Source organism: Spea bombifrons, chromosome 8 (assembly GCF_027358695.1).
Source record: "Spea bombifrons isolate aSpeBom1 chromosome 8, aSpeBom1.2.pri, whole genome shotgun sequence".
NCBI lineage: Eukaryota > Metazoa > Chordata > Amphibia > Anura > Pelobatidae > Spea > Spea bombifrons.
The window spans coordinates 16,790,993-16,815,444 of NC_071094.1; the positions used below are offsets into that span (position 1 = coordinate 16,790,993).

The 24,452-nt window shown below is 36.5% G+C and overlaps 1 protein-coding gene across 3 annotated transcripts in view; it reads left to right on the forward strand.

Moving 5' to 3' along the window:
• The window catches only part of TNC (tenascin C), a 45,577-nt gene that overhangs the window by 12,330 nt on the left and 8,795 nt on the right, over window positions 1-24,452 (forward strand). The window contains exons 3-16 of one of the 3 annotated variants that reach the window (XM_053473749.1): window positions 771-1,809; window positions 1,903-2,270; window positions 3,311-3,574; window positions 4,000-4,115; window positions 5,897-6,050; window positions 7,395-7,658; window positions 8,827-9,012; window positions 9,130-9,219; window positions 10,407-10,670; window positions 11,833-12,096; window positions 13,257-13,520; window positions 21,204-21,326; window positions 21,751-21,894; window positions 23,411-23,530. In XM_053473749.1, the coding sequence (XP_053329724.1) occupies window positions 771-1,809; window positions 1,903-2,270; window positions 3,311-3,574; window positions 4,000-4,115; window positions 5,897-6,050; window positions 7,395-7,658; window positions 8,827-9,012; window positions 9,130-9,219; window positions 10,407-10,670; window positions 11,833-12,096; window positions 13,257-13,520; window positions 21,204-21,326; window positions 21,751-21,894; window positions 23,411-23,530 (3,660 nt within the window). Of the gene's footprint in view, window positions 1-770; window positions 2,271-3,310; window positions 3,575-3,999; window positions 4,116-5,896; window positions 6,051-7,394; window positions 7,659-8,826; window positions 9,013-9,129; window positions 9,220-10,406; window positions 10,671-11,832; window positions 12,097-13,256; window positions 13,521-21,203; window positions 21,327-21,750; window positions 21,895-23,410; window positions 23,531-24,452 lie in introns of all 3 variants that reach the window. The other 2 variants (XM_053473748.1, XM_053473750.1) reach the window with 2 other exon arrangements.

Consider the following 24,452-nt stretch of genomic DNA (forward strand, 5'->3'; position numbering starts at 1 on the left):
TTCAATTCAAATTAACAGTGCACTCTGCTCACCCATCAACAATACTATGCACAGGACCAAGTGCAATCGTCCATTTTTATTTCATTTGAGTTCTCCCAAAATGTCTTTTAAAGTGCGCAAGTGGAGGCTGCCAATTTTGCTCCCCAACCTCCCACAAACCACAATAACAAAACAACCTCACACACTTACTCACTCCATCGCTGGCGCAACTGCTTCTACTGTAGGGCACATAACAACATGTTGCCCTAATGAGTGTCTGCATCCCACTGCAGGCCAGCACATTGTTAAGGGTCTCACCAGGGTTGGCTTTCCTTCCTGAACACTGACTGCCCTAGGAGGAATTACCTTCCCATGTAAGCCTACCCCAGGAAGTGTGTAAAGTGGATCTTTACCTGTTACTTTTGACAAGTTGTGAGGACTTGTATGAAATACATTTAGAAAAGTTTACTGTATGTCATGTGTGGTATTATAATTGAAAGCTGAGAAGGTTGCATGTTTAAGAGTTGTGATAAGGACTTTCTATATTTAATTTTTTTTTAAAAAAAGGAAAAGGCACTGGAGATACTGTGGGTGCATTATTTCTGGAGCTCTTGTTGGATTTAAAATATATTGCGTCAAAATTAAGTGTCTATAAAATCATACACAGGCAGTTCAGTAGTCAACTTTGTCTATTAATTTACCTCTTAGACTCTTTTATTTCATATTAAATTCAATACTGAGGAAAGGAAGAAACTAATATGTTGCATTTTGCATTGTTGGTATTTCTTCAGGTGTTTTGGACACAAAACCCTATTGCAACGGGCATGGGAATTACAGTACAGAGACCTGTAGCTGCGTTTGCGAGCCTGGATGGACAGGGCCCAATTGCACAGAAGCTGAATGCCCGGGAAACTGCAACAATAGAGGGCTTTGTGTGAATGGAAAATGCATTTGTGATCAGGGCTTCATTGGAGATGACTGCAGTGAATTAGCCTGTCCTGATGATTGCAGTGATCAAGGAAAATGTGTCAATGGAATCTGTGTTTGCTTTGATGGCTATGGTGGGGAAGACTGCAGTGAGGAGGTGTGCTTAGTCCCTTGTAGTGAGCATGGAAAGTGTGTTAACGGACGTTGTGTGTGTGAAGAGAACTTTGTTGGGAATGACTGCAGTGAGCCTCTCTGCCCAAACAATTGTAACAACCGTGGAAGGTGTGTAGATAATGAGTGTGTCTGTGATGAGGGTTATACAGGAGATGACTGCAGTGAACTAATCTGCCCTAATGACTGCTTTGACCGCGGCCGTTGCATAAATGGCGTGTGCTACTGTGAGGAAGGATTCACTGGAGAAGATTGTGGTGAAGTTTCTTGTCCCAACAATTGTAATGAGCGTGGCCGTTGTGTGAATGGACTTTGTGTGTGTGACTCTGGATTTACTGGAGATGACTGCAGTGAACTCAGCTGCCCAAATAATTGCAATAATGAAGGACGGTGTGTAAATGGAGTCTGCATTTGCAAGGAAGGTTACACAGGAGAGGACTGTGCTCAACTCAGATGTCCAGAAGACTGTAACAACAGAGGACGCTGTGTAAATGGAGAGTGTATCTGTGAAGAGGAATTCACAGGGACTAACTGTGGGGATCTGAGATGTCCAAATGACTGCAGTAACAACGGACATTGTGTCAATGGTGAATGCATATGTGCAGAAGGATTCACTGGTTTAGACTGCAGTGAGCTAAGGTGCCCCAATGACTGTAACAATCGGGGAAAATGCGTGAATGGACAATGTGTGTGTGATGAAGGATTCACTGGTTTAGACTGCAGTGATCTAAGGTGCCCCAATGACTGTAACAATAGGGGAAAATGTGTGAATGGAGAATGTGTGTGTGATGAAGGATTCATTGGTTTGGATTGTAATGAATTAAGGTGCCCCAATGACTGTAATAACAGAGGACGCTGTGTTAATGGGCAGTGTGTGTGTGATGAGAAATTTAGGGGTGAGGATTGCTCTGAACTGAGATGCCTTAATGATTGTAACCATAGAGGTCTCTGCATCAACGGACAATGTGTGTGTGACAATTTATTCATGGGTAATGACTGCAGTGAGCTACGTTGTCCTGATGACTGTAACAACAGAGGAAGCTGCATTAATGGACTGTGTGTGTGCAACGACGGATTCATAGGGGACAACTGTGCCCAGCTAAGCTGCTTCAACAACTGCAATAACCAAGGTGTTTGTGTCAATGGAAAATGCATCTGCGATGAAGGCTTCATAGGAGACTTGTGCTCTGAAGGTAAATACATGTAGTTTAAGATCAACACATTAATGAAAAAGCTATCAGCAACAAGGTCTATTTTGTATATACAGTATAGATGTATTTATTGCAGCTGTGAGTTGGAAATATTGATTCAGATAGTCTGCATTAGAAATTTCTTAGGAAACACTGCCATATTATTATTATTATCTTTGATTTCCCAGTCACTGTACTCGGGAGATATTGCTGACCACATATTGGGGTCTTGTTTGAAAGTGACGTATATCAGGAGCTGTAAATCCATACCTAAAGCGCAATTTTTGTTATAAAGAAACACAAAATAAATTACTACCACAAAGTTTGACAAAGGGTGGTAGTAGGATTAGTGCATAGAAAGGGTTAAACTACCAGCATTTGAAATACCTTGAGGTGTCTAGTTTTCAAAAATATATGGTTGGATGGGGTAAATTGCATTGGCCGGCTGCAAAGATACCCAAAATAGCACATGGGGCAGCATGACCAGATTTAGAAAGAAAAATGGTTTTGAAGCAAAACGCTACTTGTACTTATGGCCTAATAACTTGCAAAAAACACCCAAAAACATAAAAAAATGGGTATTTCTAAACTCAGAGTGAGAATTAACAATAACATTAATATGCTTTAGTACATATTGGTACAGAAGGGTAGAGGGCTTACAGTCAGGAGGTTTCCATGTATTATAAATGACCAGCTTTGTACATAATGAGATCTTGCCAGTTGTCTATTAAAGTTGGGTTGTATGATCATTATCCATGTGAAGCTATGTAAAGTAAAGTTGAATAAACTTTATTTATATATCTATATAATTTTATTATAGGTAAAATAAACAACAAACCTCTGCACTATTAACTAAATAATCCATATGCATTACCAGTGTATAAAGTACACTTTTATGAAAGACTGATTTAGAAGACCAGGACTATTTCCTTACTAAAGCCAATAAATAAATAACTAAATTAAAATACATTGTATACAAATAATAGGTAGGATAACATTTTGACTTTACTGGATAGAGTAGATATTTTTATGATTTTTTTCAGTATCTCCACCAAAGGACTTAAAAGTGACGGATGTGACAACACAAACCATGAACCTTGAATGGGCCAACAAAATCACAGTTAATGAATATCTCATCACGTACGTTCCCACCAGCTCTGGTGGACTGGAGTTTGACTTCAGAGTACCTGGCAACCAGACAACAGCCACTATCAATGAACTTGAACCTGGAGTGGAATATTTTGTCCGTGTGTATGCAATCCTGAAAGACCAGAAGAGCATTCCTGTGAGCGCCAGAGTGTCAACACGTAAGAAATTCTAAATTAATTGCAAAATATTGTACAATGCTGTAGATTGACCTGAAAGTCTTAGAAACCACATTTGTAGGATTAGAAGGGCCTTTTATAATGCTTGATCCCATTCACTGTAATCCTTTTTATACAAAAAAATCAAGGAGCACTGTCTCATTGTGGATTACATCACAAAAAGCGTTGCTAAGTGGTCTAGGTAAATACGTTTATATGCAGTAAGTGTTCCCTAATGAATGTAGTTAGAAAATAATACTACTGGTTTGAATTATAGTCTATGGACATAGGCCTTTATTTATAAAAAAGGTTAGGTACAAAATACTGTGTCATAGAGTAAATGATATATTTTGTTTTATAAAAACTGATATGTTTTCCTATACTATTGTCTACAAATGAAATAACATATTAAAAAATGATTTTTATAGATCTGCCTACCACAGATGATTTAAGATTCAAATCTGTGAAAGAAACATTTGTTGAAGTTGAATGGGAGCCCCTGGATATCTCTTTTGATGCCTGGCAACTTATCTTCAGACATGCAGTAAGTAAAATGTAAAGTCACAGCATGTTTTTCTAGAATGGACGAAACAAGATGATTGTCAATACAATGCCCTGTGTTTCACAGGGTAGTTTTATAAGATGTACATAGCATCTTAAATGCTGTCCTCCTCTGATGGTTATTTTAGCTGCAATTTAACTTGTAGCCCTCATTGAATTCTACCTATTGGTGTTGAACACAGAGCCAAACCTAGTGTTGTTGTCTATTTTGCACTAGCCAAACCTAGTGTTGTTGTCTATTGTGCACTGGAACATAAATTCTTAATTTATAGGTGTTAGAAAATAAAAATTATTATTTAAGACCCCCACCCGGGTTGACTCTGCCTAAAGCAGAAAACATTAGTATGTAAACTTATTGCATACTCTCATTTAAGTAACTGAAGCAGCCAGGGCCGACCCAAGACATAATGCCGCCTGGGGCGACGTTTAAAATGCCCCCCCCCAACACCAGGGGTCATTATCTACCCTTCCTCTCCCTCCCTCCCTATTATCTACCCTATCCCCCCCCCCCCTTTGCACTTACCTTTCAGCAGTCCTGCGGCGAGTCTCCCTGCTCTGCCACGGTGCCCGCGGCTTTACTGCTGAGCGCCGGAAATGACATCATATTCCGGCGCTCAGCATTACAAGCCGGCACAGAGAACAAGGTAGAGGGCTCGCAGAGGAGAGGGGTGCCGAGCGGGTACTGACAACTTGGTAAGCGAAAACCACTCGGCGCCTCGGGCAGCAAAGTGCCGCCTCTTCAAAAGTGCCGCCTGGGGCAATTGCCCCACTCTGCTCCATGGTAGAGCCGGCTCTGGAAGCAGCAGCCAACCAAATATATATTAAATGGAGCATTCTGTCACAAGGTCACTACTGGGCTATGTGAGAGTCTTTGTACATGTGCAGGTTCTTGCTCAGGACTCTGTGTAGGGGAGAAGTGTCTGGTTGCTAATGGCTGTTTGCTGTAGCCTTAGACTTCTTCTCAGGTGCCTTCTGCAGGCACATAGCTGTCAGGAACAGGCAGACTGCAGTCTTGAAACTGGCAGCAGACTGGGGAACTAACAAATGGCAGTAGACAGAGGAACTGACAGTTGATATGGAGCCTAGGAAATTGGTAGATTACACAGAGACTAGGAAAAGACGTGGAACTGGCAGACAACACAGACTCTGGGGAGTGTGTATTAAGTGTGTTAGAATGAATATATGTGTGTTAGCATGAGTGTGTATATGTTAGGGAAGGTGTGTTAGCATGACTGTATATGTGTTCATTTGTGACAGCATTTGTGTGTGTTTGTGTATGTGTTTTTGGGTTGCTGGGCAAAAGGCAAGGACCCAATGGGGCCACTTGGCTTTACTGCCCACCCTCCCCCGAGCCAGAAGGTCAGCACTCCCGGCAACCACAGTGCATCCTGGTGGTGACACAGGCTGGTGAATGATCTACCATGATCAGTAGTAGTATGGCTCAAATCTTGTGCTTAGTGTTCAGATAGTGTGCATGTGATCGACTAGAAAGGGAGTTACACTCAGTATGTGTAAGAAGCATACAGGATTTTTCTTCTGATGGAAATGAAAAAGAGCCTAATTTTTCATGTTTTAAAAGATACTAGAGTTTATGCAAGTGCTCATTTAGTTTGTCAGTCTCCCCACAGACAGTGAATAGATGATATTCACACCATCAAAACATGTATGCATTTCACATTTGTATATTTGAAGAACTTTGTACTTCCTTTTTATTGACCTTTATGATTTTATGTAAAAGCTGAAAAATTTTACTTTTAATTCTAGAAAGAGAAAAATGGAGCAATAAGCACCAGCTTGGAACGACCTGTTACTACTTATGTGCAACAAGGGCTAGCACCAGGAGAGACCTATGAAGTATCTATACATGTCATTAAAAACAATACACAAGGACCAGGTTTGACCAGAGTCACCACCACAAGTAAGATGGCTGACAAATAGAACTACCAGTGCTATTCTGTGTATCTAAGAGAAGATTGTGCCTCACAGTTACTAGATATGTAGATCAGACCACATCTTATCTTGTGGCTTTTTGTAGTTTAAATGTGGACTTGAAAAAAATAATAGAATATTGACTAAGGAATCATTCTTCCCACTTGAGGCCCAACCACTAATCTGTGTTACAAAGAGTCCAGTGTTAAAAACTTAGGTCTGCATGGAAATGAAAACATATGATTCTGAATTCCAATAAAGAGGGTGATGAATTATTTAAGTCAAACCAGCTGCCTTGTCACACAATGTAAAAATATTAGCCATGACCTCTTTTTACTGGCTCTAGTAACATTCCTTTTCAGCAGACTAAACACAGGCATGTCGGCTCCCCCCAGTTAAAGGAACCTATGAATAAAAATGAATCACATAAATCAAGAACCTTCAAGGAATCTTAGTGAGAGCAGAGAAAAGGAAAATCCACATAAAGTGATAAGTGTGGAAAATTCATTATGTTTTATGACTTGGGGGTTCTGAGAAAAAAAAACAACAAAAAAAAAAAACTTGCTTTCCCAAGTCATGCAAAGGAAGGAAATACCTATACATGCCATAAAATATTACTCCCTTGAAGATATATTTATGGCCAACATAAATAAATATACAAAAAACAGAGTTTGTTATAAAAGTCTTACCGGTATATTTGAAATAACAATTAGGCCCTATGAAGTCATTGGTTGTACAGATGAAAATGTGTGCATATATGCATAATATGTTTGTGTGCGTACATATATTTTATGTATTGCTACAACATTGCTACAACATTTTCTTCTTGGCATCAAAGCAAAAACATAGAATTGACTCACATAGAGTTGATATGTATTGAGAACTGAGTACTAAATTTGAGCCAGGTTCCTTTATAAGCAAAAGTGGATTCATTATATGCAAAGTGGAAAGGTCTAATAATAGTCTTGTTTATTGAGTAACTGTATGTGACCACATAAATATTACTATGATCAGAGTTGCCATGAACATGGTTAGAGTCAGGAATATGAGCATTCATGAAGTTTCCTTGCTTAATAACATCGTTATTTTTTTTTACATTGAGATAGACCCAGTAGGTTGAAATGTCAGGATTGGTAAGCAATGCGAAGGAGTTTGTGTGCAGTCATTGAAATGTCTTAGTTAAATGGAGCCATTCCACTTCTCCCTTAGTCTTTCATGCAATCTATTAAAAGGTATACAAAAATAAACTTTTATATTAGAAATGTACATATACATATCTTAGTGAGCATTACTTTCACAAACTAACATATTTAATATGTATCCTTTGTTTCAGGACTGGATGCACCAAGCCAAGTTGATGTAAAAGACATTACTGACTCCTCTGCCCTAATAACCTGGGTTAAACCAATGGCAGAAATTGATGGCATCTCCTTATCCTATGGAACAGGGGATGAACCAAGGACAACAGTTGAACTCTCTGAAAATGAAAACCAGTATGTTATGAACGATCTGAAACCAGACACAGAATATGAGGTCACTCTCATATCACGCCGTGGAGAAATGACAAGTTATCCTGTGCTAGAAACCTTCACAACAGGTATGTTTGGGAAAATGTAAAACCTATGCATTTTAGCCCCTTTCTACAATACATTTTTTAAAGTGTTTTGCTAAAACCACAGTATGTCATCTGCAATATTTAATTGACAATAAACCATATCTACTTGCATTTTACAAAAACAAAGATACAATTTAAATAAGCTGTTACTGCTAAATCCTTCAATCACTAAATAATGTGAAAGCCATACTTTCATATGTTTTACAATGTAGGTGCAACTTTTGCTTTAAAGAAAATCAAAAGACAGGAAGCAAAGAAAATTAGCTTTGAGTTTTTAGAACAACAATGATCATGATAGGGATGTATCTAGGACATTTTTTAGTTTTATTTCAAGTATACTTTTTTGATTAAACAACCTACACCTATTATGTTGCATAAAGGTTTGTACACAAGGGATTATTTTAACAGAAAAACTTGTGGCCCGGAATGCAATATTTATTTTTTACATGAATGTTCACATTGCTAAAAATCTGAAGTCACCTCTCCATGTGCCCTGCATACTTATTTTTTATTTACATGATATGACACACTAGATTATTCAAAGTGTCAGTAGGATGGATAGGTCACAACAGGGTTCAGTCCAAATCCTTGCCTCGAGGGGAGAATGTCTACACATAAAGAATTGTGTGTGTGCCGAGAAATCTATTGGTACTGTTGATGAATTCTTAATGTAGCGGATACTAAAGCAAACAAGAAAAAAGTCCTTTTAATTTGCCCAAAACCTGAAATGCACAATTCATATTTTCTAGATTTCCGTCTTACCGCAGTAGTTTTGAGGGCTGTAGTTTTGGAAACCATTTTGTGAACATTCCATAGCACCAACGTTAAGAACTACTCCATAGGTGTCAATATTGGTTTTACATGGGATTGACCTGTTTTTTATGTATGTAACATACCAAATAAAGGGTTAAAATAGCTAAATGATCTACTGTAGAGAATATGCTTTTAAGAAGGGTAAGGAAAGTTTGCATCCAAGATATACACAGTTTTGATGCAGAAAATGCATTTTGTTTATATTATTATTATTATTATTATTATTATTATTATTATTATATTTTGAAGATCAGTATTTTAAGTGTGAGAAGAGGTTAGTATAAGTGGTGTAATGGAAAATGGGAAAAGCTATAAAATTAATTTTATTTTTTTTAAGATCTGGACACTCCAAAGAACTTGAAAAAGATTTCACAGACGGACTCTAGTATAACTTTGGACTGGAAGAACACAGAAGCTGATATTGACTATTACAGAATTAAATTTGCACCTCTCTCAGGAGGTGATCATGAAGAAATAACAGTTCCTCGAAGCAAAGATGCTACCACCAAAGCTACACTTACAGGTTAGTAACTCTTGTGATTAAAACAAAGGAAAATGTATGTTAAGTAGCATACAAATTTGGAATAGATACCCTAGAAAATGAATACAGTCCTTATGCATTGTTACTTTTTCTACCTAGGTTTGAGACCGGGAACAGAATATGGCATAGGATTGACAGCAGTAAAACAGGACAGAGAAAGTTCTCCAGCTACTATCAATGCTGCAACTGGTATGGGGGAAATATGTGTACTATTATTTATTCCAATTGGAATGTTATAGTAGCGTTGTCCTATGTTCAAAGACTAGATTTCTGTTGATTAAAAGAAATGTGTAGAACTGGCCAAATGTATAATCTGCTAAAAGAACAAATGTTTTACTTAGCATTTCATTTAAAGTAAGCATTAAAACGGGCAATATGCAAAGTTAGAAATAACATAAGCACATATTAAGGCATTATGGTTGACGAAGAAGGCATTGCTCTTGCTAGCTTACATGAAGTTGAATAGGAATGAGATAGAAGGTGAGATGCTGCTTAGGCATGGTTTGATTTAATTGTAGTAAGGGTTATGTAAAGAAATCATTTGCGTGATCTCAAAGGCGGGAAAACAGAGCATGTTGGGGGTATTAGGAGGATAGAGAATTTTAAGGAAGTATGTGTAAATGCTAAAGATGTGAGTGGGAAAAGGTGATAACCCTAAGAGATCCACAAGTCTTGGGCAGAGAGCAGTGAAGCTGGTTAGCAGTTTATTTAGAGTTAAGAGCAGATATTTAAGGGGTGCAGTGTTAAGGGCTCAGTAAGTAAGGGTGGGGAGTTTATATTTAATTCTGGAGGGTATTGGGAGCCAATGGGGGGACTAGAAAATTGTTCTGACAGAGGTGTTCGGAATGGATTGGAGTGGTAAGAAACTGGTAAAGGCAGGCCAGTTAGCGGGGAGTTGTAATATTCCAGACAGTTGTAAGTGAGGCCATTCCCAACGACTTCAAATTATTTTATTAAGAAAATATGCCGAATGAAATACAGAAAGCTGTAGAGAGACAAATGTTCCACTAATTAAATGGTAATTCTGCTTCAGGGTAGTATGTAAGGTAGATCCTATTTTATTTTGGCCATCTTGTATTAATGTGAACTTTTAGCCACCAATAGACGTATGCTTACCCCCTTTTATCTGTTTTACTATTTTTAGCAACAACCCAAGGGTCACATGGTGTATCAGTCACTAAATTACATTATGTTAGCTTATACTTTTGAAGTATAAATTACATATATAAACATTGCAAACTTTATCTTCTTGGCAGAGTAATTTCATTACATTATAACAGCTTTAAAATGTACTGAAGCTGTACATCCTTCATTTGATGTTGATCTTGTGAAAAAAGAGAGAAGTCTGTATTAAAGTATTTCTCTTTTTATTTCAGACTTGGATTCTCCCAAAGATTTGGAGATCACTAGAGCTACGGAAACAACACTTGATCTGCAATGGAAAACACCTGTAGCTAAATTTGATCGCTATTGGCTCACCTATCAAACCAGCAGTGGAGCTGAGAAGGAAATCCAGGTCCCTGGAAATGCCAAGTCATATGTATTGACTGGGCTTGAACCTGGCAACGAATACAGTATTTCCCTTGTGGCAGAGAAAGGAAGACACAAAAGCAAGCCTGTCTCAGTTGTTGGAAAAACAGGTATGGTATATAACAAAATTAGTTTTATGGTCTTCAGCATTTCAGCATTCTTCAGAAGTAAAGTTTTGATACATAATTTGATGTCTTAACTATAGTATAAACCTTCCCAGGATTTATATTTTGCCACAAATATTTATTTCATACATTTTATACAATAATGCTACAGAACACATCTTTTATCCATGCTGTAATTAAAAATAACAATCTTAAAATCTGTAATTAAGGTATCCCTATATTAGCACGATAAATATTTTATCATTGATTTATTTCCCTGATTTTTAACTCTTACGTACCAATGAAATGCAATATAATACATGGAGACACTGCAGACATTTGAAAATTCATAGCTTTTCCTATTTTTTCTTTTTTTACTAAAGATGCAGAGGCAGACATGCCATTATTCTTGTTACAACATATTTAATATTTAATTGTCAAAATGCAGGTGGTGGGATTTAGGAGGATAGATTATATGCTTTAGTGAGCATTTAAGGTTAGTATGGGTAAAATCCTAAGCATGTGACCGGGGAAAAAGTGATTACTACAAGAGAACTACAACTCTTGGAAGAATGAAAAAAGCCAGTTTGCAGAGTATTTGGAGATGAAAGCAGGGGTTGCAGTGTTGTCAAGGGCTCAGTAAGTGGGGGTTAGGTTTTTTTATTTCATTCTGGAGGGTATTGGGAACCAGTGGAGTAAGTAGAACATTGGGACAGCAGACGAAAACTATGACATGAGAAAATGACTAACAGAGATATTCAGAATAATTTAGAATGGTTAAAAGTGCCAGAGGGGAGGACAGATAGTAGTAGGGTTGCAATATTCTAGACAGTTGTAAGTGCATGCTTCAGTCAGGCCATTACCAATGGCCACAAGTAATTTTATTGAAAATATGCATAGTGGAGAAGAGGAAGCTATAGTGGGAAGAATGCTTTGCTTACTCTAAGTGGTGGTTCGGCTACAGGGTAGTATGGATGGTAGATCATTTTTGTAGACATCTTTACCAATGTAAACTCAATACCTGTATAAGGCATTGCAAACTTTATCCCTTTTCATTACATTAAAACAACCACTTTAAAACGTAATGGAACTCTATAGCCTTCATTTAATGTTGGTATTGTTATAAAAGAGAGAAGTCTGTATTCAAGTATTTTTCTGTTTATTTCAGACTTGGGTTCTCCCAAAGATTTGGAGATCACTAGAGCTACGGAAACAACACTTGATCTGCAATGGAAAACACCTGTAGCTAATTTTGATCGCTATTTGCTCACCTATAGAACCAGCAGTGGAGCTGAGAAGGAAATCCAGGTCCCTGGAAATGCCAAGTCATATGTATTGACTGGGCTTGAACCTGGCAATGAATACAGTATTTTGCTTGTGGCAGAGAAAGGAAGACACAAAAGCAAGCCTGTCTCAGTTGTTGGAAAAACAGGTATGGTGTATAACAAAATTAGTTTTTGGTCTTCAGCATTTCAGCATTCTTCAGAAGTAAAGTTTTGATACATAATTTGGTGTCTTAACTATAGTATAAACCTTCCCAGGATATATATTTTGCCACAAATATTTATTTCATACATTTTATACAATAATGCTACAGAACACATCTTTTATCCATGCTGTAATTAAAAATAACAATCTTAAAATCTGTAATTAAGGTATCCCTATATTAGCACGATAAATATTTTATCATTGATTTATTTCCCTGATTTTTAACTCTTACCTACCAATGAAATGCAATATAATACACGGAGACACTGCAGACATTTGAAAATTCATAGCTTTTCCTATTTTTTCTTTTTTTACTAAAGATGCAGAGGCAGACATGCCATTATTCTTGTTACAACATATTTAATATTTAATTGTCAAAATGCAGGTGGTGGGATTTAGGAGGATAGATTATATGCTTTAGTGAGCATTTAAGGTTAGTATGGGTAAAAGTCTAAGCATGTGACCGGGGAAAAAGTGATTACTACAAGAGAACTACAACTCTTGGAAGAATGAAAAAAGCCAGTTTGCAGAGTATTTGGAGATGAAAGCAGGGGTTGCAGTGTTGTCAAGGGCTCAGTAAGTGGGGGTTAGGTTTTTTTATTTCATTCTGGAGGGTATTGGGAACCAGTGGAGTAAGTAGAACATTGGGACAGCAGACGAAAACTATGACATGAGAAAATGACTAACAGAGATATTCAGAATAATTTAGAATGGTGAAAAGTGCCAGAGGGGAGGACAGATAGTAGTAGAGTTGCAATATTCTAGACAGTTGTAAGTGCATGCTTCAGTCAGGCCATTACCAATGGCCACAAGCAATTTTATTGAAAATTGAAAAGTGGAGAAGAGGAAGCTATGGTGGGAAAAATGCTTTGCTTACTCTAAGTGGTGGTTCGGCTACAGGGTAGTATGGAGGGTAGATCATTTTTGTAGACATCCTTACCAATGTAAACTCAATACCTGTATAAGGCATTGCAAACTTTATCCTTTTTCCTTACATTAAAACAACCACTTTAAAACGTAATGGAACTCTAGAGCCTTCATTTAATGTTGGTATTGTTATAAAAGAGAGAAGTCTGTATTCAAGTATTTCTCTGTTTATTTCAGACTTGGATTCTCCCAAAGATTTGGAAATCACTAGAGCTACGGAAACAACACTTGATCTGCAATGGAAAACACCTGTAGCTAATTTTGATCGCTATTTGCTCACCTATAGAACCAGCAGTGGAGCTGAGAAGGAAATCCAGGTCCCTGGAAATGCCAAGTCATATATATTGACTGGGCTTGAACCTGGCAATGAATACAGTATTTTGCTTGTGGCAGAGAAAGGAAGACACAAAAGCAAGCCTGTCTCAGTTGTTGGAAGAACAGGTATGGTGTATAACCATGTGAATTTAAGATTAATTTTATGGTCTTCAGCTTTTTAGCATTCATCAAAAGTAGAACAATACTAGCACAATAGACTTGTGCATTCAGTTTTGTACGAATTGCAAAGTTACCGAATTTTGGTTTGTATGAAGCCACGGAAACAATGACAGACACCCCATGAGGTGGACTAAAACGAAGGAAAAAGCTCAGAATTTTCATCTGAAATTTGTGGGCTCACATTCAGTCATATTTTCTCACACTCTCCCTCACACGTTCTCTCACACTCTGCCTCACTTTCATTCTTGTTCACTCTCTCCCTCTTGATATATGTTTAAGATGTGTTACTTAATGAGAGGGAGTTAGATAAGTGGAACAGAATATCATAAGAAGTGGTATCTAAACATGTATGGCAAAGCCATAAAGCTGTCAATGACTGATTAAGGTCGGAATCATTAGGAATCATTACCTCACAGAAAATGGCCAGAGATGATGAGTTGAATGTTTCTATTTGTTCAGCCAAAAATAACCCCCTTCGTGGGCCACCACGAAAATGTGCATTTTTCATGGGAATTTTAACTGAGCGTTTTTTGATCAATGAATGCATTCAGAATCTGTGGAATGTGTTCACAAATATGCTGCTTTATTTCTGAGTCATTGTAATTGTTTTTGGGAAACACATGAATGATACAACTAATATGTCCTTGAATTGCTTTCTTTCATTATTTTGTAGTCGGCATTTTTGTCACTCTATAGGAATTCTAGAATTCTAGAATTCCTTCAAATCCGATGCATAAAACAAAATAACACATTAATGTTGAATACACAATGAACAACAAACATATAACTATTAAAATAACATGTAACCAGAAACAAAAACGCAAATGTAAAACTGTGGTTTGTTCAATGATATGAGGAAAAAAATATCATGGCCCATCGAAATAGAAGTTAACAGCCAGTTAAAGAATGTATTATATTTTAAGTAGAACGTAATACTACGAAATTTGTTATTTGGAAGTTCCGGGATTGAAACAGGATACAAAATATCAAATAATACTTCATGGAGTAACAAAGGGATCTACAACTAAGCTACTCTTTGGTGAAGCAGTTACCGCTAGCCAGTTAATACTGAGAATGACATCACTTGATTACAACAGGTTTGCAGGCATTGCTACATTTGCTACATACAATCCATGTAGACATTACATCCTTACAACTGAAGCACTTATATCATTACATTTCATTTACTTTTTTTCACATTCACAAGGTAGCTTGAAAACATCACTTAACTTTGCTTTATTGAAAAATGAATAGCCAACAATGCACCATAAATTTGCTTTCCACAATGTTATAATATGTGATCAGGTTAATGTATACTAGATCTTAACAATTTGGTAGTACCGTCAGTATTTTTTCTCTACTCTTTCATATTTTCTTGTATATGTAGAGCATTGTGATGCCCTGGGGCACTTTTCAGAGTAGTCTAGTAAGAGTGGGGAGGTCAGCACAGATCAGAAACAACTGTGTAAATAATGAAGGGGTTATTTGTTAAATAATAGGTTCTAGTTACAAGGCTAGGTAGATTGAGGTATTGTTTTTCACATAAACACACAATGCTGTATTTGTACTTTACCGAGAGGGTGGTAGCTTCCCATCAGGAGTGGTTGATTTGGGGGAAAACTGAGCATGAGCCTCCAATGTTAGATAGCACAGTGTAGTTTACTTTGACACAGTTATTACTAATTCATTAATTGAAATAATCCAAATGTACATAATAAGGACCTTCTTGCTATAGAAACCAAAAGAGTGTCTACTGCTTTCACGAATTAGTGTGGGAAAAAAAATTATTGGATGGAATGGAAGATGCATTCTGTTTCACACGTTTTTCACCTTATCACCTATAAATGGTGGGTGATTCAAACTATACAAAACCAAAAATGTGCAACAATGATAGCTGTCCTTCGTTCAGGATTATTTAGAGAAGGACTTGTCTAGAAATTGTCTTGAAACTGCCCTTCAGCTACCTATTGCTCTGGAATCTCACCAATAGGACCACACACAGAACAGCTTCCAGATGTGACTTCAAGCTGTTTTTACCAGGGCATCATTAACCATGACTACCAAGAATAACCAGAGGTCAAGTATGCAGTGGGAAGTAATCCTCACAGTGTTGTTTTATTCCACTAACAACAATATGTAAGGATTCTTTAAGGCTTAATAGGTAGTATCTAGGTTTCCAATGGAAGCCATAATTTGGGCATCTTAGTTAGCCATGGGTAATTTACTATGTTAGTCTTTCTATTCCAAAAAGGATTTACCGTATATTTCGGTTTACTTTTGCTATGTTTTGCCCCATTTCCCTAAAATGTAACAAATAGCCTCTGTCACACAGTTGCTTAAATCTGCATAATTTGGTAGCACTGAAGCATGCAAAATATTGCCAGTGTGTAAATGCATCTCTTGTTTGATGACTGCTTTCTGGCTGCTACAATTTACAGCAGACATTTGTTTTCATATCCCTGTCACTTGTGAATTTGTAATTCTAAGACATGATATCCATGAAACTAATTAATGTTTCCCTTGCCCAGAAAGCAAGCCAGGAATAGACATCATAGATGTTTCCTCCATATAAATAAAGATCTTTGATCCGAGACACCAAAAGATTCTTTAAAGGGATTTCTTGCAGAAGTGATTGATATCTAACAAGTTATTTTGAGCAAATCAAGTTTAAATCTATTTAAAAACCTAAATAAAATGCCTCTTGCTGGGATTTCACTAGAAACTGACTAGTAACAAAACCATCTAACTCTACAGCATAGTCAATAATATGTGACCAGACACTATTAATACACAGATCACAGATATCGAGCCTCCCCCCACCATTTTAACTTTCTTGATACAAAAGTTTGTTTTTAGTTTTGGAAGAATTTTTCCCACTGCAGCAATAGTAATTTAGCTTAGGATACATGACTCATTTATGTAGCTTCTTGTATGTCAAGCACAGAGCTATATTTCAACACTGTGTATATCCCCATCTTCTTTTTTTTCATTTCACTACAGCTGTGTTGAAAAAATAACAACTAGTATGGTTATCTTATTTATATTATGCATATGTTACCCTCAAAAAGAGCTAATTATTATTTATCTTACTATGGTGATATATAATACACAAGAAACATATCTACGTTAAACAAGGCAATGTTATCATAATGCATTTTAAAATACAAATTAAAACCATATATGGTATAAGTGTTTGTACTATCATTTTAATGCCATATGCAAATTAAATATCAAAATTGATAAAGAAGCAGGGAGTATGTAGATTTAGCAAGGAATTATCTACATCTTTTGTCACCAAAAGTTTATCCACAATTTAACAGGGCAAAAATATAGGACTGTTTGTAATGATAACAGGGCCCTATGCAAGCCTCCCATAGTGGACCCTCAGCCTATTTGTACCTGCCATGAACAACACACACTAAACATACCTTAGTTGGTGCTCACAAAGTTATCTACTGACTTAATGGGGAAATATTGGAAAATACTTAAAAAAAATAGAGTGCAGCTATTTAGGGGGCCCAATGGACAGAAGAGAAGAAAAATCTGAGGTAGGAACCATTTGTCATGGACAGCAGATGAAAGTGGTTTTGACAAACCATAACAAATATTATTTTGACAAATATATATTATTTTGACGTTGGGGGAGTTCCCGCTGACATCCATGAGTGGTCCCACTGATGTCAGGGGCGTTCCTGCTGATGTCGGGGGCATTCCCGCTGATGTCGGGGGAATGCCCCCATGCAAATGACAAAAATGGGTGGGGAGCAGGGCGTGTCAAGACCCCGCGACCCAGAGGATTCGGGTTTTGACCGGGAGAACCGGAGGAGCAGCGCTCACCCGGCAATCTCTGGGTCAAACCCGAAGAGTTCCCAGGTGTGTATATAACCCAGCTGTGGCATCTACCAACAGCACTGGGACAGCACATTTACTTAATGCACATTTTCCTTTGATTCCCATTATTTTCTGTGATTGTATTAGAATTCCAATGTCAGCCCAAGGAGGAAACTGTATGAGGCTTCTTATATTAGAGGTAATGTAAAAAAGTTTTACTTTACAGAGAGCTTCCTGACAGAAGTAATAGAGGCTAACAGAGTAAGTGAATTTAAACATGAATAGGGAAATGAGTATCTTCAGTCTAAGATGAGACCAAGGACTCATTAAGTTTTAATTCTTAAAAGCAGGGAAAAAAAGGACTGAATGACTTATCTGGTGCCAAATTGTATGTTTCTATTCTTTTTTTAAATGTTTTGACAGACATCGCATTAGCGTCTAGTACTAAAGATTGTAGTTTTTCTAGAGATATCACAGACATCACAAATAATATTAAGACATACGGTATATATGGTTAAAACATAAGAATTAGCCAAACGATGGCAGCTCCTATCTGCATACAGCCCAGCAAAAAATAACATAATTATAAATTACTAATAGAAGAAAAATATGTAATATATAGGTGTTAGAATTAGGATTGAAGATAATCTGTAATGTGGCAGTTTGCCTTTAAACATACAGAAATATTAAAACTTTTATCTCTACATCTGATGAATAAGTATACCAAATAGATCAACTCAGTATTTGTCAGGATGCAGTTTTTCCATTACATTACTGCTTCCTTTTAATGTACTTACAATTCTCCACTTAGCCAGCAAACTAAACATACTGTTAACTAGAAAGACTGTAAACGTATGTATGCATAGCATATTTGTAACAGTCCTGAGTATTTGGTGTAATGTATTTGTACCTTTCCTACCACATTATAAAAAGAACATTACTGTTATGTTTGGCATGCAACCATGTTTTTTGTTCTTACCTTAAAATACATGTGGTATCATGGTTATCTTTTTTTACAAGACTAAAGAGACTCTGGACAGAGCTACATTTATGGACCCAGAAATTATGTGCTCTTTAGTGGACGCAAAAAAGTTAGAAAAGATAACAAGTCAAATTGATATAGCTATATAAGTACAGGAAAAGATGGAGTCTTTAGTTGGAGTTTGTACTTTCATTGCGTCAACAATGCACAAGATGTCACATAAGTCACACAAGCTTTCTTAAGATGGAATTTAAATGTCCTAGAACCTTTGGTGACCACACTGTTCGGTATACCATTACCTAATCAGTCCACAACAGGTATTTTATTCTTTGTAATCTGAAAATCATATTTAACAACGAATGGGTTAACAAAACTCTCATATTAAACCTTGAAGAAAAATGTTCTCAGTATTAGTTGTTTGCTTTCCATTTAAACAATGTGGTGAATCATGACGCAGAAACGTCTCTAAAACACATGATTAATCATTAATAAGAGGACGCAACACAATTTAAAATATCTAACTTAGAAGATCATTGGGTAGTCTTTTTGCACTTTGACAAAATGACATTCCAAGAAGTGACATTAAGCAGAGAAAGAATAGTGAGAATGTCATTTGACATAAGAACGTGTTGAACGTGGGATTTTATAATCAAATGTTTAATGTTTATGTCATTGGTAAAACAAGGCCAAGAAATGTCTAACCAAGAGAAGCAACAGACACTGGATACGTTTTGATTTTGTTTCTATAAATGGGAAAAATGGCTCAGATGCAACATAAAGTAAATTAATTCAGTTTCTTAGGATAAACATCTGCATTGTTTTAAAAGTAAAATAAAAGAAAGATTAAAAAATCTACTTTAACAGTAAAGAAGAAAAAGGAATTGTGCTAGACAACATAGTTTAGAGTAGAAGTATTAGCACTTATAATTACTGCAACTGAAATGATACAATTGTTTGTATAGTGATTTGTTGAGAGGATTTAAAAGATTTTGAGGGCCTTTTAAACTTAGCAACCAATGAAACATTGTGAAAACAAAGCAAAACAGGAAAATTGAAAATGTGCCCAACCCAAAAGCTGGATAAAAATACCACTGTGCCATATGAAGGATACAAAACTAGAACCCATTGTGCACTGTTAGACTAACTTCACAAATCAGGGTCTGCATACAACAGTTATAGCCAGGAAATGCTTCCTGTAGCCTCCTGCAGGGTGCCCAAGTGGCCAAGTACCGGTATAGGTTACCATGTGGATGTTATGCCACGTTGAAGGGCATTTTGTCTGAAAATTCAAGAGAAACGTACATTTTTATGCTGGATGAGAATGAGTCTGCCCATTTCACATTTGAAACATTAATGTAACATTTTTTTCTGAAGACTTTACAAAGTAAGGTTTAAAAAAAAGAACTAACATAGTAACATGCTAATATTGCCTAGAAAGAGGAAAATATCCTTAAAGGATAGTTTGAATAGTTCTTTTTCTGCCTCCATATTACCTTGGTCGCCAGTGTTCTCACTACAATGTATCCTCTCAGTGTTAATAGTGATTACTAAAATGTATTTTGTAATCGATCAGGCTCAGTTCATCCTTGCCACTTGTAGACAGGCCCAAGTCACGCAGCAGTGGCAGGTATCTAAACATGCATAGAGAGTATGTATTTCTGATCTCTCAACTCATTACCCTTTGAAAATCGATTAAGACATCCCAGTGGCACCCATTCCATGCTACAATAATGGATACTTTTGAGATGTGACTATACAATGTCAGTGCAAGGGTCGTATTTTAGGGGAAATGCTCTCTACAGGATATAGGCAGGGTAGATGAACATTTTTTTTCTATTTAATTCAACATAAAATTACCTATGGGGAAATTACTTACTTGGCTCAATTAATTCAAATGGTTTATGGTTTGCTATTTGGAGCAGCTTACTGAATAAATATCTTCTTCTCAACCAACTCTCGCCTGTAGTTCTGGCAGCTGTTGTGAGGATTTAAAGCTTCAAAAACCTTTCTTTATATTCTTTAGTCCTGCATGATTCTTTGCAAATCAATTTTACCCTTGCTTCTCAGTAATGCTGGCAGTGCTCCATCAACCCTTTTAATGTGGCTTGTTTGGGTTTCCTAGCCATTACTAATGGACTTCTCTACTGTGGGCTATTTATTCTAAAAAAGGGAAAAAAAAAATCCAAAGACTTCTTTACAAAAAAAATAACGAAAAGATAAGTTAAGGAAACTGTCAAAAACATATTATACATCCAAGTACAAAATGTTTAACTGTCAAGCCTTAAGGGTATTTTACATACAAATTAATAAACAGAGTAGAATGCGATCGTTAAGTAGTGAAAAATGCATGTACAAGTTGTATTCATCAACTTAAAATAAGGTACATATTTTTTTTTCTAGTCGTAGATCTAAGGTAAATAGGTAATAAACGTCGCTTTAAATTATGTAGTCATACATAAATTCTGTTGTTATAAAAAGAAAAATATGTATCTTTAATTAGCTTTTGCTTGTATTTCATTATTGTTTGTAATACATTCAGTTTAAAAATGTATTAAATGTTTACATTTATTTTCTTTCACTAAATGTTGCCTTTCAGTACAGCAATCTAAGCAAAGAATAGCTTTTGGACTTATATGACTTCATGGTTAACACAATGTATTATGTTAATGGGAAGAAATAATTTGTGAAATTATTTGTGAAAATGTGAACAAAATGGTTCACATTTTACCAAACCAAGTACTTAAGGCTCTTATTTATTTAAACTATTAAAAATAATCAAAACTGAGGATGATTCCTTTATTTTTATTTTTTTGCAGCTATTGGATCTCCTAAAGGTTTGACATTCTCTGAAATTACTGAGACCTCAGCTAAAGTCAACTGGATAGCACCCAGTATCCTGGTGGAAAAATTCATTATTTCCTATGTTCCAATAAATGGAGGTAAAGTAATTTGTCATTATAAAATTGGGATTTACATATATTATTCGGGGTCAATATTATTTGATAGTTGTAAAGTTATAGACATTGGGTCACAAACAGACGTAGGTAGATATAAGGGGAAAAACATGTATGATTTACGTTTTAATCTTTTATTTTTTTTTCTGTCCTTGGCTTTGAAAATATATAGCCAGGGAAGGAAAATATTAATGATAAAAACAATAGGAAGTATACAAAAACTTTTGAGCTTTAAATTTACAGCTAGCAAAAGAATAGAAAAAAAAATCTGGCTACAGTATACAATAATCATTGCAAGTATGATAAATTGCTTTTCAAAAATAAACTATTTTTAAATAATTGTGTTGAAGACGATGAGGGATTAGTAATAAAGAGTAATTTTTAAATATTCTTATCATTGTTTAACCAGGTACCAGCAATTCTGTGGAAGTTGATGGATCTATAACGTCTACAACATTACGTAACCTTCACCCAGGTGTAGAGTATGTTGTGAGCCTTGTATCATTTAAAGATAATGAACAAAGTGCACCAGCATCTGGAACTCTAACTACAGGTATCGTTCTGTGGTTGAAGCAAACTTTATAAACTGTACTGTATATTTTTAATCCCTTAAATGTAAGTATTTATGTTCTACAAGAGAGAATTTCAGGTTTGTTATAGGACAGGAGAATAGGCTACTAAATCAGCATCAATGCACTTATAAGTCATACAGAGCACAGGGTACATGCTAGGGAGGATAGGCTGGTAATTAGCATTAACAAAGTTATGTCTTTACTGTATCTTGATGAGCTTCCTGGTAAATTTAACGTGCCAGGCCAGTCAGAGATTGGCTATGCGTTTTGTACAGCAGCCCAGGAACGAGAATTAACAGGTGTCTTTGAATACATGAATTTCATTTAGATACCCTGGGTTATGCATAGTGATGTTTGGACTATAGTGTTGTGATATATAGGGTCTCTAGTGAGTGGCAAGCAGTATGTTTACAGAGGTCATGGTGTATCCTGGGCTAGGCCTAGGGCAGCATTTCCAGGTGGAGTCAGTCACCCTGGTACAAAACCTGGGCGGGGGGGGGGTATGGCAGATAACCCTCTCAGGCGATCAAGCTCCCTGATGTCCCAGTGAACAATAGGTGACCTTAGATCTCCACAGCTGGAGATATTTACATGCTTTTAAGAGGGGACCCGCACAGCACCTTTTATTGTACCTGGACACTGGCAATTTCCATTTTGCACAATGTTTGTATTTGCATAGTATTTTTTCCACTACTGTACCTTTATGGCATGGTCTCAAATTGAAACCTATATATGTATATATCCAGCCATATCTTTCAAGGAATTTAATTCAAAAACTTAAAGCATGCAAACAAGAACACACAACACCTTGTTATTAGCTACCAGACACCATTGTGAAATTCCTAATCAGAACAGACAACACCTTCTATGCCTCAAGGTGAAGATACACATTATCTCCTTCGGTGTGTTGTGTACACCCTTTTGGAACCAAGCAAGTTCAAACACCTTTCTATTTAACATCCAAAGCCTTCAATTATGATCGTTTTAACTTGCTTTCCCCTCCTGCCCTTGCCATATGTTAATACAGGTTAGATAACCACTGTACTGAAAAGGACAGTTACCATAACACAAAGCTGGCTGTAGACAACTTGTACTAGTAAATAGCTTCACAACAGACTCCTTAGGGCCCACACAGGGCTATTTTAAGCCAGGGATCAAGGGACATCAGCCCAGGACCCATTGATTTCTCATGGGTCTTAAAGTGGATAACCTAAATGGCCAGTAGCCCTTGTGTTTTTGTGTACTGCGATAGGAAGACTCATACCTGACAAACGATAGATGATAATTCACAGTTCAGTGATAATTATCACAGGAAAATCTTTTTTCTCCATTTCTTTGCATTTTTGTTTTAAATATATTATCAATATGCTGTAATATTAATCAATATATAATATGTGTGGTTTACTGAAAATGAAAAAAACATATGGTGATACTATAAAAAAGTGGGGTTAAGCATTCTGAAATTAAGTTGATATTGATATTCTTTTCATTCTATAGCTCTGGACAGCCCATCAGGTCTACAAGCCATTAACATTACAGAGTCTGAAGCCCTTGCATTGTGGCAGCCATCTTTGGCATCTGTGGACCATTATGTATTTTCCTACTCTGCAAAGAATGGTATGTTTTGCTTTATAGGAACAGGGCACATCATTGTTTGAATGAATGATATTGCTCCAATCATTCTCTGCCTTGCATGGAATGGCTGGAAAAGGAGGCAACTCCTCCCCATACTGCTTTGATATATGTATCCAACAGGATGTCTAGAGTAACAATGATTGTAGACAGAATTTACAAAATGACTTGTTCATTTCTGTGCTTCATTTGTGGGCTTTACATGTATTCCCATTAGTTACTGTGTTTGAGACACATTTAATTTTGCAAATAGGTTTGTTCTCTAAACTACTGCTGTTCTGCTATATTATTGAGCCATTTAACTATGCTTGTACCCTGGGTTAGCCTGTTATAGACCTTAGGATTTGCTATTAAGTTCTAAGGATTGTGCACTAGATGACCATAAGCTCGTAATAGCACATCCCGTGTTTTTTGTGGGGACTTTTCCCTGCCACTACAAGTGAAATCAAGCCTAGAGTCTCCCCTCTCAGCAGGAGCCAATATTACATTGTAACTCCGGTTACACTTAAGTCACAATGAATGCCTCTGGTGCTCCTCCATCTCAGGCTGATCACTATAGGACTATAGATCCTCTCTTGCTTATTACTTTGTAGTAAAAAAAAATAACAATTAAAAGTAAAAAAAAATGGTGCCCATAAATTGTGTTTCCCTCCAGAAATGTCAATGAAATAAACTTCCCTGCCCCACAACCCGAAAAATAAAAAAGTAGTGTAGAATGTACTATATGAGATATTGCTGAAAATGAATCAGTATTTTTTCATCAATGGCATCTAACTTGCGGAAGAAATTCTAGGTAAAATTGCCAAAAATGAAATGTTTTTCTATCTTTCAACATATTACTAAATAGTGGACATACATACATATAGAAACATAGATTTTGACGACAGAACCATCCGGTTCACCTGGT